At 37.5% G+C, this 14,334-nt stretch overlaps 1 protein-coding gene across 8 annotated transcripts in view; it reads left to right on the plus strand.

Moving 5' to 3' along the window:
- UNC80 (unc-80 homolog, NALCN channel complex subunit) overlaps window positions 1-14,334 on the plus strand; it is a 203,932-nt gene that overhangs the window by 48,986 nt on the left and 140,612 nt on the right. For 6 of the 8 annotated variants that reach the window (XM_079134589.1, XM_079134594.1, XM_079134590.1 and 3 more), the window contains exons 15-20: window positions 3,011-3,158; window positions 4,685-4,833; window positions 7,226-7,392; window positions 8,079-8,177; window positions 11,935-12,149; window positions 13,473-13,579. In XM_079134589.1, the coding sequence (XP_078990715.1) occupies window positions 3,011-3,158; window positions 4,685-4,833; window positions 7,226-7,392; window positions 8,079-8,177; window positions 11,935-12,149; window positions 13,473-13,579 (885 nt within the window). The remainder of the gene's footprint in view (window positions 1-3,010; window positions 3,159-4,684; window positions 4,834-7,225; window positions 7,393-8,078; window positions 8,178-11,934; window positions 12,150-13,472; window positions 13,580-14,334) is intronic. The other 2 variants (XM_079134591.1, XM_079134592.1) reach the window with 1 other exon arrangement.

The following is a 14,334-nucleotide window of genomic DNA, read 5'->3' on the forward strand; positions in this document are numbered from 1 at the left end:
TAAATAAACAAACAAATAAATAAATAAATAAGAATTTAAAACAAGAACTAGTAAGACCATAGAAAGCTTGCATTACCTCCATCTTTGCACATATGTATGTGATTCTTTAATCTTTGATTTTTAATTCTATCACAGCATGAATAAAAGCCTTCAAGGTTAAATAAACCATATTAGTCCTCATGCAAAGACCAATTTCATGAAATTAAATGCTAAAACATAGTAAGTGTCATGCTCTAGTGTGAACTGGTTTGGAAAACTGTATCCTGTCTCTCTGGATTCACAGAAAGCAGGACTAACTGGATCAGAAAAGAAGCCTTTGTTCCTTCTTGTCCACCATATGCTGTTCTCTCCCCAGGTATTGAATATGCTTCTGTGAGGCAATTCAGACTGTTCTCTTCCTGGCTTCTCAACTTGATTTACAGGGCAATTCTTTCATTATTTTGTAGATCTAGTCTATATTCATCATAAAGATCATATGTGCTTACCCATGTTCAGTAAACATATTAAGATAAAAATTTGAGAAAATCTCCCCAGGGAATGTATGGTTCAAGAATTTAGATATTTCTAAATTTCTCTACCATTGGATTTATAGCTGTTACTTCTTTTTCCTCTTAAGCAATAGGACCTTAGTGAGAAGTTACCTAACTTCTAAGAAGTTAAGAGTATTTCTTGGGCTGGGGAAATAGCTCAGCTGGTAGAGTGCTTGCCTTGCAAGCACAGGGCCCTGAGTTTGATCCCTAGTACTAAAAAAAAAAAAAAAAAAAAATTATTTCTCACTTTTACCAGGTCAGATACTCTATAGCTTTTGTTTGTTTTTATGTTTTGTGTGTGTGTGTTTATAGAAATAGAAGACTATTATCATGATATTTATTGAAGTGTCTAACAATCCCATCACATAATTCCTCAACACCTCTTAGATTATTAATCTAATCATTAGCTGGTAGTCCCGAGTTATTGAAAGGAATTCATTCTATACCAGTTTTATATCACTTGAAGAAATTTAGGCTGTTTATTCACAATCAAAATATTTAAGGCTTGGGAATCTTATTCTTGCTTAAACTTCCCACTGAACTCAGGAATATCATATAGACAGCCTATGGGCCACCAAATAGTAGATTTGAAATCATGCCTTTTGGTGTGTTTTATGGAGAATATGGAACACTTGCACTTTAGAATTTTCCAATTCAGGATTTTGAAAGCACTTCATAAGTATTATAATGAAGAGCTTCTCAAATTCTTTATGAAATGATAATTAAATTCTCCATGCGGAACATTTTACCTAAGTGCTTTGCAAATTTCATTTTATAACAAGTAGCATGTATTTTATAAAATGAAATAAAATAAAAATAAATGAGCCCGTTTGAGATCTTGAAACTAATAAACTCTCTGGGAATAAAAAAACCTAATTTCAAATCTTCTAAGACAGAGTAAATAAAGGATGAAAAAAATACCAAACCATCTGACTGTGGTACAGATGGAGAGATTATAACAAGGTCATACCAAGAAGTCTTTAACTAATTCCAAGTTTCATTCTTTTATACTCTGTTCTTTCCCTTCAAAAATTTCAAGTATCTTTCTTGATTTGTCAAAATGGCAATGTGACAAGTTTTCTTCTGGGTCACCAGGAAAAATCCACCAGCAGGATTCTGATTCTCAGTAATTGCCTCCCTAATCTGACTTCCATTCCTATACCTGGTTGTGTAAAATTCTTCATCCTCAATTAAGGCAGTGCTCCCCAGCTGCCCTTCTTTCTAGAGCCTGAGCTCTTTTCCCTCATCTTGATGACTTCTGCCATTTTCCCACTTCATTCCATGGCTGTGGACATTCTTGTATCTCTTTTGTTCAGATGACATCTTCTTCAACAAACCAATTTGATTTCTGTTATCAATCATCTTAAATCCTTTTTGGAAGTAGGTGGAATCTAAATATATTTCCTCAAAAACATCACTAACTATTAATGAGAGTACTATAGCAGAGGAGAAATAACTATAAGGAGGCATGGCCCTGACTTTCAGTTTTGACTCTGCTATCTTTGACTTCTTCGTGTCTCAACTGTAATAAAGAGATACTTGGTGAATCACACACATGGAGTGAAAGTCAACTTGATGCACTTACATGCAAGAAACACTCTTTAGGTAGCAAAGCTCCCCACAAATAAGCTTTTCCTTTGGATACCAGGAGAGGGCTAGAAGAACCCAGATCATGCTGCCTGCTGCCTTCTTTGGTTCTGATGCGGAGAAGTGTTTTCTTTCTCTTTGCCAGGTGGCAAAATTATTTTCTGGACTGTAAGAAATACACATCCATTGTGAATAGCAGGACCTAGTCAGTTGTCACTTGTTTTTGTATCCATGAGGTCAACATCTACTTCAATACCATACTTTCACATTCAAATGCAAATAAACAAATTGGACTTTATTTTTCACCTGTGATGTGTTTCAAGGATTTTTTTCCTCTGGGTCATATAGGAGCACACCGGACATCCACTTCCTACTCCTCTTGCCTCACTTCCTCTATTAAATCTATTTAGTTTCAATGTGGCTGGGCATGGCAGTAGCATGCTTCTTCCCATTGCATAAAGCCTTTGAGTTTTTCTAAGTGTGCATTGTTAATTCTATCACTTACCTAAATTTTATGCTTTAAGTTATTTTCATTAATATCTTAAAACCTTGGGGCTGGGTTGTGGATAAGTGGTAGAGCCCTTGCCCAGTACATTCTCAGCACCACATAAAAAAATATAAACAAATTAAATAAATTAAAATAAAAAGATCTTAAAGCTTTGATCTTGGTGTAAATACAGAACTCCCCCTGGGATCAGCATTTGACATTAGCTTTGGGTTTTTCCCCTTGGACTACTCAGTCTGTCTCTGCTCACTTCTTATCAGACAGGAGGGGCTAGCAGGGTGGGGATGGATGGAAGTCTTTGCCTTCCAAAGTCTTCTGTCTCAGATTAACGACATCCGCAGCTTAAGCTGGTACTTGTGACTTTTTCACTTTTCTTCCTTCCTTGCAGGCCCAGCACTGCCTCACTAAGCTATACAAGCTAGATAAGATGCAGTTCCGACAAACCATGAGGGACTATGTGAACAAGGACTCTCTGAATAATGTAGTGGACTTCTTGCATGCTTTGCTAGGATTTTGTATGGAGCCGGTCACTGACAGTAAGTAAAGCTGCACCTGAGTTCTAGGAGAAATCGCTGCAAGAGGAAGCAGGTAGTGTTTCAGGGGCACAATAAGTTTGTGGAGATAAGATTTAAGAGAAAAAAGATAAATGTGCACAGGTGTGTGTGTGTGTGTGTGTGTGAGTGTGTGCAAGAGTGTATAGATGAGAAGCTTGCACATCGTCTTGATGACAGATCTCATCCTCAGAGAATAGCTCACCTTGGAACGGGAATTTGGTAGAGATTGTGGCATCACACCTTAGCTGTCTTTATACTACTGCTCTTCATACTCCTGTGTCTCATATGACCTGCTCTTCTGTGGCAACTGAGGCAGCAATCAAGAGACAGGGAACAAATGTGCTAGTTCAACAAATACAAAATGAATATTATTATGTGCCAAACACAGGGCTTGGCAATTGTTTTTAATACAATAAAACAGGAAAAACAAAACAGGTGGTCATAGTAAACAGTAATAACACAATTTTGACATACACATATACACCTACATATAGACTTACGTTTTAAAAACTAAGCAAATGGAACCATACATAGACCCACAACTTATTTTATAGCTTCATGGTTTTAAGAAAACTTCAGTCTAAAGACCTAAGTTACAGGGAGAAGCCAGTGAATTCCAGTTGCATTCATACCTTTGCTACCATTTGAAAGCAACCGTCCCAGTGAACTGGATGTTATGCATGATGCCTGAGTTGAGTAAAATACACATTTTGATTAAAGTCTTGGAAAAGAGGGGAATGGGATTAGGAAAGACAATAGAATGAGTCAGACATCACTTTCCTATGTTCATATTTGAAGACACCACCAGTGAAACTCCACATCATGCACAACCACAAGAGGGGCTCCTAATTAGAATAAGTTGTACTCTTCGTATGTATAATGTGTCAAAATACACTCTACTGTCATGTATTATCTAAAAAGAATAAATTAAAAAAGTAAATTCTTGGAATAGCAACTTAGTATAGGCTACAGTTGCTCATTTTCTATATAAGTGACAGTCCATTAAAGTGAAGACATGTTTGTGGGTTTAGAGGTGCTTTTTCTGGTTGCATCCCAGACTTTATCATTTGATTATCACATGAAAACATATGCAGATCTCAACTAGAATCCTCACTTGATTGTTTTTTAAACTTGTGATATGCTTGACTGAAAACAATTCTAATAACAGATTATTCCAGGCATTCTACAAAGAAATATAGCAAAGGAAGGGGATCAGCTGTGGACTTTAGGCCTGGAGTCAGTTTTAAATAGACGATCACTTTTTAAAAAATCGATCAAAATATTTCACAAATGCAGTTGAATATGTCATAGAAAAGACTGTGAAGGAGGCTCTGATTCTTTTATTTCCAAGTTTGCAGAGAGATTATTAAACCAGAGGCATCTTTAATCCTCAGTGTCTGGATTTCATGCAGCCCTTTGCTATTTCCTGGGTGCTGAGCACTTCTTGCTTTTCTGGATTGTGGAACTTCGTGGAAACATTACTTTTAACTTGTGCCTTTGCTTTCCAGACAAGGCTGGGTTTGGAAATAACTTCACCACAGTGGACAACAAATCCTCCGCCCAAAATGTTGAAGGCATTATCGTCAGTGCCATGTTTAAGTCCCTCATCACACGCTGTGCCTCCACCACACACGAACTGCACAGCCCTGAGAATCTGGTGAGAAGCTCTCCTCTCCTTCCCAAGGAGTTCTCAGCTTTTGCTCTGAGAAAACTGCTCACGTTGTGGCCATGAGGAAGAGAAGTTGAAGTCTTAATGCTGAGATATCATTTTCATCCATCTTACTAGTAACTCACAGCGGAGCCTTATCCATGCTCCGCTCCTCCTTGTTCCTCATTATCTTATTATCTTATCTGAAGATTGGCATGTCTTCATTGTTTTCAACTTAAAGGTTGTAATGTCTGGTAAAATCGTTGCAAGGTATTTTGAGCCCTTCAAAAGAAGGTAGAAGAGCATAGTTTATTGCTTCATGAAATATTAAAGGATGATGTATCAAGCATTACTTAAAAACCATACTTACTTTAAAAATTAATGCATACATGCTGCTGAAATTGGTTTTGTTTTCTTTAATTGAGCCCTATGCTCTTTTAGATAGTCTTCCTTAAGGACAGTGTTTCCCGAAGCCACAAGTAGTGTAGGGAGGAGGAGAACCAGGCCATGCAAGGTTAGTATTTGACTGTCCCAAGGAAACTGTGGCTTGGGAGAGTAAATACAGATTAAGGCTGGCAAATCTGATGTGAATAGATGAATTCAAGTCTCTTTGGGAGGCAAAGGAGTGTGTCTCCATCTTACTGATCTGTTAGATACTAGACCCCTGTGCAGAAATTGGCTACTTGCACATATAGACACTATCTGCTAATCTAGCTAAATCAAGGACATTATTTTCAGCACTTCTAAACTATTCAAGTGATTGACTTGAGGTAAGCAGAGCAAAACTCTAGACCAAAGGGAATTAACATTTGCTGATGGTCAAAGTTAACCCAACAAGATTCTTGGACCATGAGTTCAACATGATGGCCATGTTTACATGCATTTTGTTCATGGCAAGAAGTAATGTAATAAGCTGATTATATTATGTGTGAGTGCTTATGAATCTTTTCTCACAACTTTACATATAGAAGAAATATTTAGTTCTTAATTTTCTTTAAGTTTTCACAAGCTCAATTTTGAATTTCTATCCCACTAGAATGACAGGAAATTAGACTTCAGCCATTCTTGAGTTTCCCCACTTCATAGGGTGGTATAAAGATCTCTGTCTTAGGTAGCTTCTAGGGTCCAAGGTGGTTTACCCAGGTCTCAATCATTAGTTTACAGCTATTATTTCACATGGTGTCCCCCACTGCATGTTTAGAACTGTATACTCTCCATTGAGTTTAGAGCTCTTGCTTTTGGGGGTCTTTCCCCTTCCATAAAGGAACTATTGCAGAACAGAGTGAAGGGCATATGGCCCTGATACCCACAAGCCCCAGGGACACACACACACTCTCTGTTATCCTGCAGGGATAAAGGGATAAAGCCTTCTGCTTTACTAAAAATCATGGGTATAATTTTCCCACTGGTGTTAGGCTTATAAAAGCAAAAGCAAAAGCTATCAAAGAAAGTGTTTTGTTTTGTTTTGTTTTTAAGTACCTCTGCAATCTGCTTTCCCATGAATTTTTCTAAGGCAAAGAATACAGTAACTACCTTTTTACAGAAGAAAGAGAAAGGTAGGACATGCTGGGTGGTGTGAAGCTTAATGTCTTAATAAAAGTCTAACATATGTTTTTAAAAGTTGCTTTATCAATGATAGTGTTAAATTCAGAGTCAAGTTCACACTCAAAGGGGCTACAACATCCATATCATTTGCTTAATGTGTCCAGCAAAATTCACTATCCTTTGATTAATCAGGTTTTGCTAGAAGTATCTACAGAAGAACATTTTGTCATAATCAGAAAATTTGGAGAAGCAGAGCAGGGACTGAAATTTCTAGTCTAAACAAAATTCTGACTATATTTTTATTTGCAGGCATCTCTTCAGATCTCTTTAGAATCAAGAGACAAAAAGTTTATAAATTCAATGACAAAAATGTAGATTGATGTCTTTCTAATGATATAGCCAGCCTCCTGAATCTTGCTTAGTAACGATGCTTTTTCATGCTAAAAATGACGGGCAAGATCCTTGGTGATGTTCTAAAGGAACAATGTTGAGGGGAAATATGCAAGTTTCAACAGAAGTAATTGTCTTTCTTTTTTTTTAAATTTAATTATTTCTTTATTTTGCTTTTATTTATTTATTTATTTATTTATTTATTTATTTATTTTTTTGCAGTGCTGGGTATTGAACCCAGGCCCTTGTACTTGCAAGGCAAGCACTCTACCAACTGAGCTATATCCCCAGCCCTATTTTTTAATTTTTTACAGACTGCATTTCAATCCATTGTACACAAATGGGGTACCTCATATGATTCCAGTGCTTATCTAAACCTAAGGAATTGCCGTCTTCCTCTCTTCCTCTGAAAACTGCTCCTACCTCTGTCTTTCTTTCCCCAAACTTTCTTCTTGTTTTCAAACAGGGATTGTATTGTGACATCCGTCAGCTGGTCCAGTTTATCAAAGAAGCTCATGGGAATGTCTTCAGGAGAGTGGCTCTTAGCGCTTTGCTTGACAGTGCTGAGAAGTTAGCACCAGGGAAAAAAGTGGAAGAGAATGAACAGGAACCAAAGCCTACAGGCAGTAAAAGGTTGGCAGTTGGAGCTCTCTGCATAGGGGTGTTTGCTTGTGTCAGTAGAATACTGTCTTCAGTTGTGCTGTTCACATGCTCTGAATTTGGCAGATCTTCAGTGCAGGGATGGTAATAAGTTCTATCACTGATGTGGTTGAGCTGCAGCTTAGAAAAGGAAATGAGGTGCTATTAAATAAATAACTACCTCTATGAGAATCGAAGTTCACGTGTTCCCAAACTTTCATATATTTGAACTTCTTTTCTAACTTTTCTCTCTATGATAAACTAATTATGTATATTTTAGACTTTTCTACATGTCTAGAAAGGAAAAGTGATTACTGAGACTTTATCACCATGTTCAGTAAGTGATATTCTAAATGTGGCAAAGACACATTTCCTCATGTTGTTTATTCTTCTAGTAAACCTACATTTGTTTTGTGCCTATTATGTACTAAATACCACTTGCAAAGATTAAAAGAAATTCCTAAACTTAAAATCCTGCTTTTAGTTAATGACCATTTGCAATAATAGTGGAACTGGTGAGTAATAAGGCATATGACCTGGTAAATTCTATACAACACAGACTGACGGTGACGAGCCATATAGCGTATTTATAAAAGATGTTTTGCTTTATAGAAAAGTCTGAAGTATTAAGAGGTGTTGTATTGCTCTGTTGTGATTGGTGGAATGTGCTGTTTGCATAGGTCAGAGGCGGGAAGCATTGCGGATAAAGGCCAGGTGACCTCTGCCCCTGAGGAATGTCGCAGTTTCATGTCCGGTCGCCCCTCACAGACTCCAGAGCAGTAAGTAGGCTTGATATCATCTCCAGTGCGGAGCTCTAGACACCCAGCACGTGAAGAAATTCTGTTTTCTAAACGGCTGCTTGGTTTTTTGTTGTTGCTGTTTGTTTGGGGTTTTATTGGTTTGTTTTCATTTTCTTTGAAGCTTGCCTTGTTTCTGTCCTACGTTTTCACTCCCAATGCTACCGACCTCTCCAGGCGAGGTCGTATAACCAGCCTTGTGCCTAGAGAAAGCCTCCCTAACTGCTTTCCCAGCTCGTTTCTGCGTACTTCTGCCTTTCATGCACTCTGCTACTGATAGCATGTATATCAAGTGGGGTGATGGTGTCAGCCGCTTTCATGCTTAAAATCACTTGCGATTTTTTTTTTTTTTTTTGTAGTGGATGAGTGGCTGTCAATGTGCTCCACAATGCTCTTGCTCAGGTTTAGCTTAAATGTAGGTTCTACTCCACTGCACTGTGGTCCTCCCCTAGGATCCATCCCAACATCAGCTGCTCTCCACTTTTCATAATGGCAAAAACAAAGGCATCTTTAAATTAATGCCCCCAGGAAATGTGAGGGTTACTGTAAACATTGATTAGATAGCCAAGTTCTATGCAAGACTCATTCGTGTTCCTTCTTCTTTTTGGGAATTATTTACCCACGAGTGGAGTGAGCGGTATTTTAAAAATGTACATCATTTTATGTACATCATTTTGTTTCTCTAACCTTTGTTCGGTATTAAATGGTTGCTTTTCCAGTAATCGTGCAGAATATCCTAGGTATTATGGTATCCTTTCTCCACAGTCAAGTAAATCAAAGGTAAGAAACAAATAGCCACCAAATAGGAATTTAGTAGTCCCTAATGAGAAAATTAAAAAAAGAAAAAAAAAAACAAAACAAAACTATAAGAACCAAAGTCTGCACAGTTGTAGCACTTCAGATTCTTAGAGGCTGCCCTGTTGGGTAGATAAAGGTAAGGAGAAGGTTGATCAAATCCACAGGTCCACAGGTCCAGGGACGATGTGAATTATTGGTTATCATTATAACTCCAGAACCAAGATGGAGTTTGTCCCATGACAGGCACTTAATATATATTTTAAGAATGAATGAATGATTCAATTAATCAATGAAAGGGCAGAATTTGTCATATTATTATTAAGATTTTGATTTTCTTAATTTCCTTCTTCAAAATTAAAAGTTTTAGTTTCTCCTTTAAGAAAACCCTTAAGGACATGGTAAAAATCCAAATATAAGCTCTGGCAAGGGAAAAATGAATATGAATGAGATGTTCCATAGCTGAATATCCACAAGACTAATTTACAGGCTTTATCCACAGAAAATCTGTCCAAAAGAGGAGAGATTTTTTTTTTTTTTACCCAAATAACACCCGCAATTATTGAGCTAATCTCAATAATAATCTCAATAATCTTCAATAATAATCTGAACAATGAGAATGATCTAAAAGGTAAATTGGATTTTAAAAATAAAACTGTCTACCTTTAGAAGTGACGACATTTTTTAGATTCCAAAATATTCTCTTTGTTCAGTGTTCCTTTGTAAACACCACCCAATTTCTCAGCATTTAAAACATATCTGTTCTTTCTCCTTGAATAAAGACTCATGTTTTAATATGCCTCTACATAAATATTGTTCATTGGAGGAATGTCATAAAACATTAAGTATGGAACTTGTCCACAATCCAAGGGGGTGGACATCCTCTGTTTAGCTAGGAAAAAGGTAAGTGCTTACTCTGGATGATCCTGGCTCCTCCTCTACCTTCTGATTCTCTTTTCCTACCAATCCTTCTGTCCTATCTCTTTTTCTTCTTCTTTAAATAATAGTCTCATTAACTGAGTAGCACTAAAAGTGGATTTTATGTGCCTATTTCTCTGAACCCATTGAACAAAGCCATTGTAGCATTTATTGAGAAAGTTGACAAATGATAGCCTCCTTGGGTGTTCCCCAGCTCAGCCCAAGTAGTGACACCATTATCATTGTGTCCCCTATCCTCCCAAAATGCAGACGTAGCCAAGAAGTCCAATTCTAGAGAATGGGTTTAAATGCATACCATTTTGACAAAGAGAACACCATTGTTTAGAATAAGAATTAAAAAGCATTGAGTACACTGATGACATTTGGAGAGATGAAATCTAGATTTTCATGTAATTAGCTCCAGAAAGTGGCTACTTTACAATATTGTCAAATTTGGGGCCAATTTGGAACTCAGCCCCAAAACTTATAAGCAAATCATTATCTAAAACCAGATAAATAAATTTCATCATGTTATTAGATGACTATAATAACCCATTCTTTCTGAACTATTAAAGTAATGGATGCTGCTCATGATGACACATGTGGAAAACACAGAAAAGCATCAAGAAGAAGTAGTTTACCACCAACAAAAGATAACTCTGTAAACTTTTGATATGTTATAGGGGGTATGTTTTTAGTGTGTTTACACACAAACGCATACCCAGATGTGTATTATCCTGTTTATTTTTTTCTATGCACAATTTTATGTTTTTATTTATCAGTTAAAATATATTAATTTTTAAATGAGATGGCTTTGTGGTTATAGTATTAGAAAAATAATCTTCGGAGAAAATAAAAATAATTTTAATTAATTATTAAGGAATTCTGTATAAGAATGACTTTAATGTTAATGACTACATTGTCCTAGTTTTTTAAATTCAAACTTATTTAGTAACTGCCTTTGAACTTTGCAATGTATCATGAACATTGCCCATAGCGATAGTCTTCTAAAATAAGATTTTAATGACTAAAGAGCATATCACCAAATGGAAGTCTCATAATTTATTCAACTGTTTTTGTAGAGTTAAACATTTAGATTGTTCCCACTTTTTAAGTGTTAACCAAGAATGTCTTCTTGTATCTACAACTAAGTATGCTGTTCCATCATTTCCTTGAGATTACTTCCTGGAAACTGAATTTGTCTGTCAAAGGTGTGGTTATAGACTTTGAAAAGCATATTACCAAGTTATCTTCCAGAAACATGTAGCTGTTCTTACCTCACCACTGGCAGTATGATGGTAACCATGACTTTCTTTCCCCTACCCTTATTCTGTGCCAATTTGGTGAGTGTAAATAGGAATTTCATTTCAGCTGGCTTATTATTAGTAGTAGTAGTAGCAGGAGTACTATTATTCCTGCTGAGATTAAACTCTGCATATTATTGGCCCCTTGTCCTGGTCAAAAATCCCCTTGCAAGTGTTTCTATTTGTCCTATCAAGTTGGACTTATTTTTACTTTTAAACTCCCCGTTTTTTTTTACTTCTTGGTTGTAGGATGATGTATCCCCTGGGTATGGTGCTCATACTTTCTTAATTCACTCAATCATTTAAATATTTTTTTTTGTGAGTTCAACTAGTGTCAGGTAGAAGGGTTGGGGTGTGAGGAATAGTACTGCAGAAGCCCCGGGGAGTTTTTAAAAAGCTAAATGTTTACTGACATTTTAAGTGCCTCTGCTATTATGACTCACACTGCAGGTGAATACCTGCAATAATATTTAGTCTGTTTTATTAAGGTTGGAAGAGAAATGACCACCTCCACCTGATAGCTGAGACATGACTGTTTTCAGAAAGAGCTCAGAGTCAACCTTGGGCCTCCTCCCATTCCGACTCCTACTCTTTCCACACCCAACTCGTTAAGATCTTTCTGCATAATTTGCCTAAATATCATCAGCAGGAGGTTGAGAGAAATTGAGAAGAATTTCACATGCCCTGTCAGGCATTTAACCCTATCCTCTGCTTGCTTCTAGCGATGAACAAATGCAAGGAGGCAATCTGGGGCGGAAAGATTTCTGGCGCAAGATGTTCAAATCCCAGAGTGCAGCAAGTGACACCAGCAGCCAGTCTGAGCAGGACACCTCGGAATGCACCACCGCCCACTCAGGGAACACCTCTGACCGGCGTGCCCGCTCACGGTCCCGTAGAATTTCCCTCCGGAAGAAGCTTAAACTCCCCATAGGTAAAAGTATGTCTGTATTTACTTATGGATTCTCTTGTCACCTGCCATGTCATCAAATCAACTTACCATCAAAACAGAGCAATGCATGATGGGGTACAAAAAAGGAAAGGTTTCAGCTCCCAAGGGCCCAGGCTTACTGCTTCATGCACTCATTTACTCATTCACTCTTTTGTTTCTGCAGGTATTTTTCAAGCCCCTGTTCTATGCCTATACTGTGTGCAAACACGATGCTAGGTGTCAGAGATTAGGTAGGAAGCAAAACACACTGACTATTGAACTTGCAATCAGGCAGGAGCCACTGTCACTAAAGCAGATAATGATGCAACTAAGTATAGCTGCAAACTATGAATTTTGAGAAGCAGTTATACATGGCACCATGAAAGCCTGCAGCAGTGAGATGTGACCTAAATGGAGGGAGAAGGTGGGAGTCGGGGAAGATTTCCTGGAGGCAGTGACATCAAGACCTAGAGAATACTTAAAAGAAAGGAGAAGGAGAGCACTCCAGGTGATAGTAAGTGCAAAGATAACAGGACAAAGGAAATTGAAGAACTGAAACAAGGGAAGAGTAGCTGCATCACTATGGAGCCAGGGGACATGATTTTGCAGGTTAGGTTGACTCTTCATCCTGGAGTCTGGATAACCAAAGTGAGTTGTTGAGCAAGAGATTAACATGAGCATATAAACATTTTCTAAAAGATCACAGCATGGGGAGCTGGGGTTGTGCTCAGTGGCAGAGTGCTTGCAGGGTACATGTGAGGCACTGGGTTCAATCCTCAGCAACACATAAAAATAAATAAATAAAATAAAGACATGCTGTCCATCTACAGCTGCAAAAAAAAAAAAAAACTTTTTAAAAAGAATGACTTTATAAAAAAAAAAAAAGCATGGAAATCATCCTGGAGCAAGCATTAAAGAGCAGATGGAGAGCTGCCTAGTAGTCTAGGTGTAAGTAAATGGCCACTTGGGCTGAGTGACTAAGTAGACAGAGAGAAGTGGGCAGGTTGGAGAGGTATTTAGGAGGTAAAATGAATAGGCTTTAAAGGGAGATGTGAGATTGATCAGGGACAAGTGACTGGCTTAAGATTTCATTCACTGGAGAGGACCAGGTTCTTTTTGTCCTGGTCTTGCCTGCTTATGTAATTTTATAGTCCAACACTGAATATTTGATTCAAAGCATGCACCCTGGAAACAACTTGTTATGCTTCTATTTATATCAAAGCCATGTAACTTTCATTGCTTGTTGAGCACATGCTGGCATTTCTGCTTAATCCATTCGAGAGCAAAAGCTGTAACAGTCTAATTCTTTGAAAAAAAAAATTTATTAAATAGGAAACTGGCTGAAACGATCCTCCCTCTCGGGCCTGGCAGATGGCGTGGAGGACCTCCTGGACATCAGCTCTGTGGACCGCCTGTCTTTCATCAGGCAAAGCTCCAAGGTAAACAGGACATGACTTGTGTAAGTGAAAATCTGAGTCACTTACAAAATGATAGGAAAATGTCAGAGCTGAGAAATGCTAAACACCTGAAGGGGCCCAGTAAGGAAGAGTTGAAGGGATTCTTGAACAAATTTATGGAAATTTTGACAAGCAATGAAGAATTTAAATGTTTAAGTAGTAGGCTGTCATAGGAAGGGAGAAAAGGGAAAGTGCAGCAAAAATTATATAAAAGTATAATGCAGACATAAAGATAGGCATCATTTCACAGCTGTTTTAAACTTAAACAAACACATGAAATTGTTGGTGTCATAAGCTCATTTCCAGGGAGGCAGTAATTCGATAGTGACTCCTTGCACATATTAAATACATACACATACACACACACACACAACAATCATTCCCCTTTCACAACCATTGGGACCATCTGGAACATTCTCTCTGTTGGGAAAGATAGTCAGGATGCCTTTTCTCACTAAGTGCTTCTTTGTACTACTGTTGCACACTGTAGTAGCTTTTGACTTGGAATGACTCTCAGTAAAATTTATTTTTAGGAGTCTTCCTTGTGGATCATTCATGACCAAGACACTTGTACACCTGCTTTTCAATTACCTTTCCTTATTTACCAATTATTTGCTTACATTCTTTCTTCTTTAAATCTCACTAAAACTGGTTTCTTCTATCTAGTGTTTTAGAAGTAATGTATACAAATTATAAAAAGAATCCGGCAAGATTACAGAACATTTAGAAAATACATT

The sequence above is a fragment of the Sciurus vulgaris genome (genome assembly GCF_902686455.1).
Source record: "Sciurus vulgaris genome assembly, chromosome: 3".
Lineage (NCBI taxonomy): Eukaryota > Metazoa > Chordata > Mammalia > Rodentia > Sciuridae > Sciurus > Sciurus vulgaris.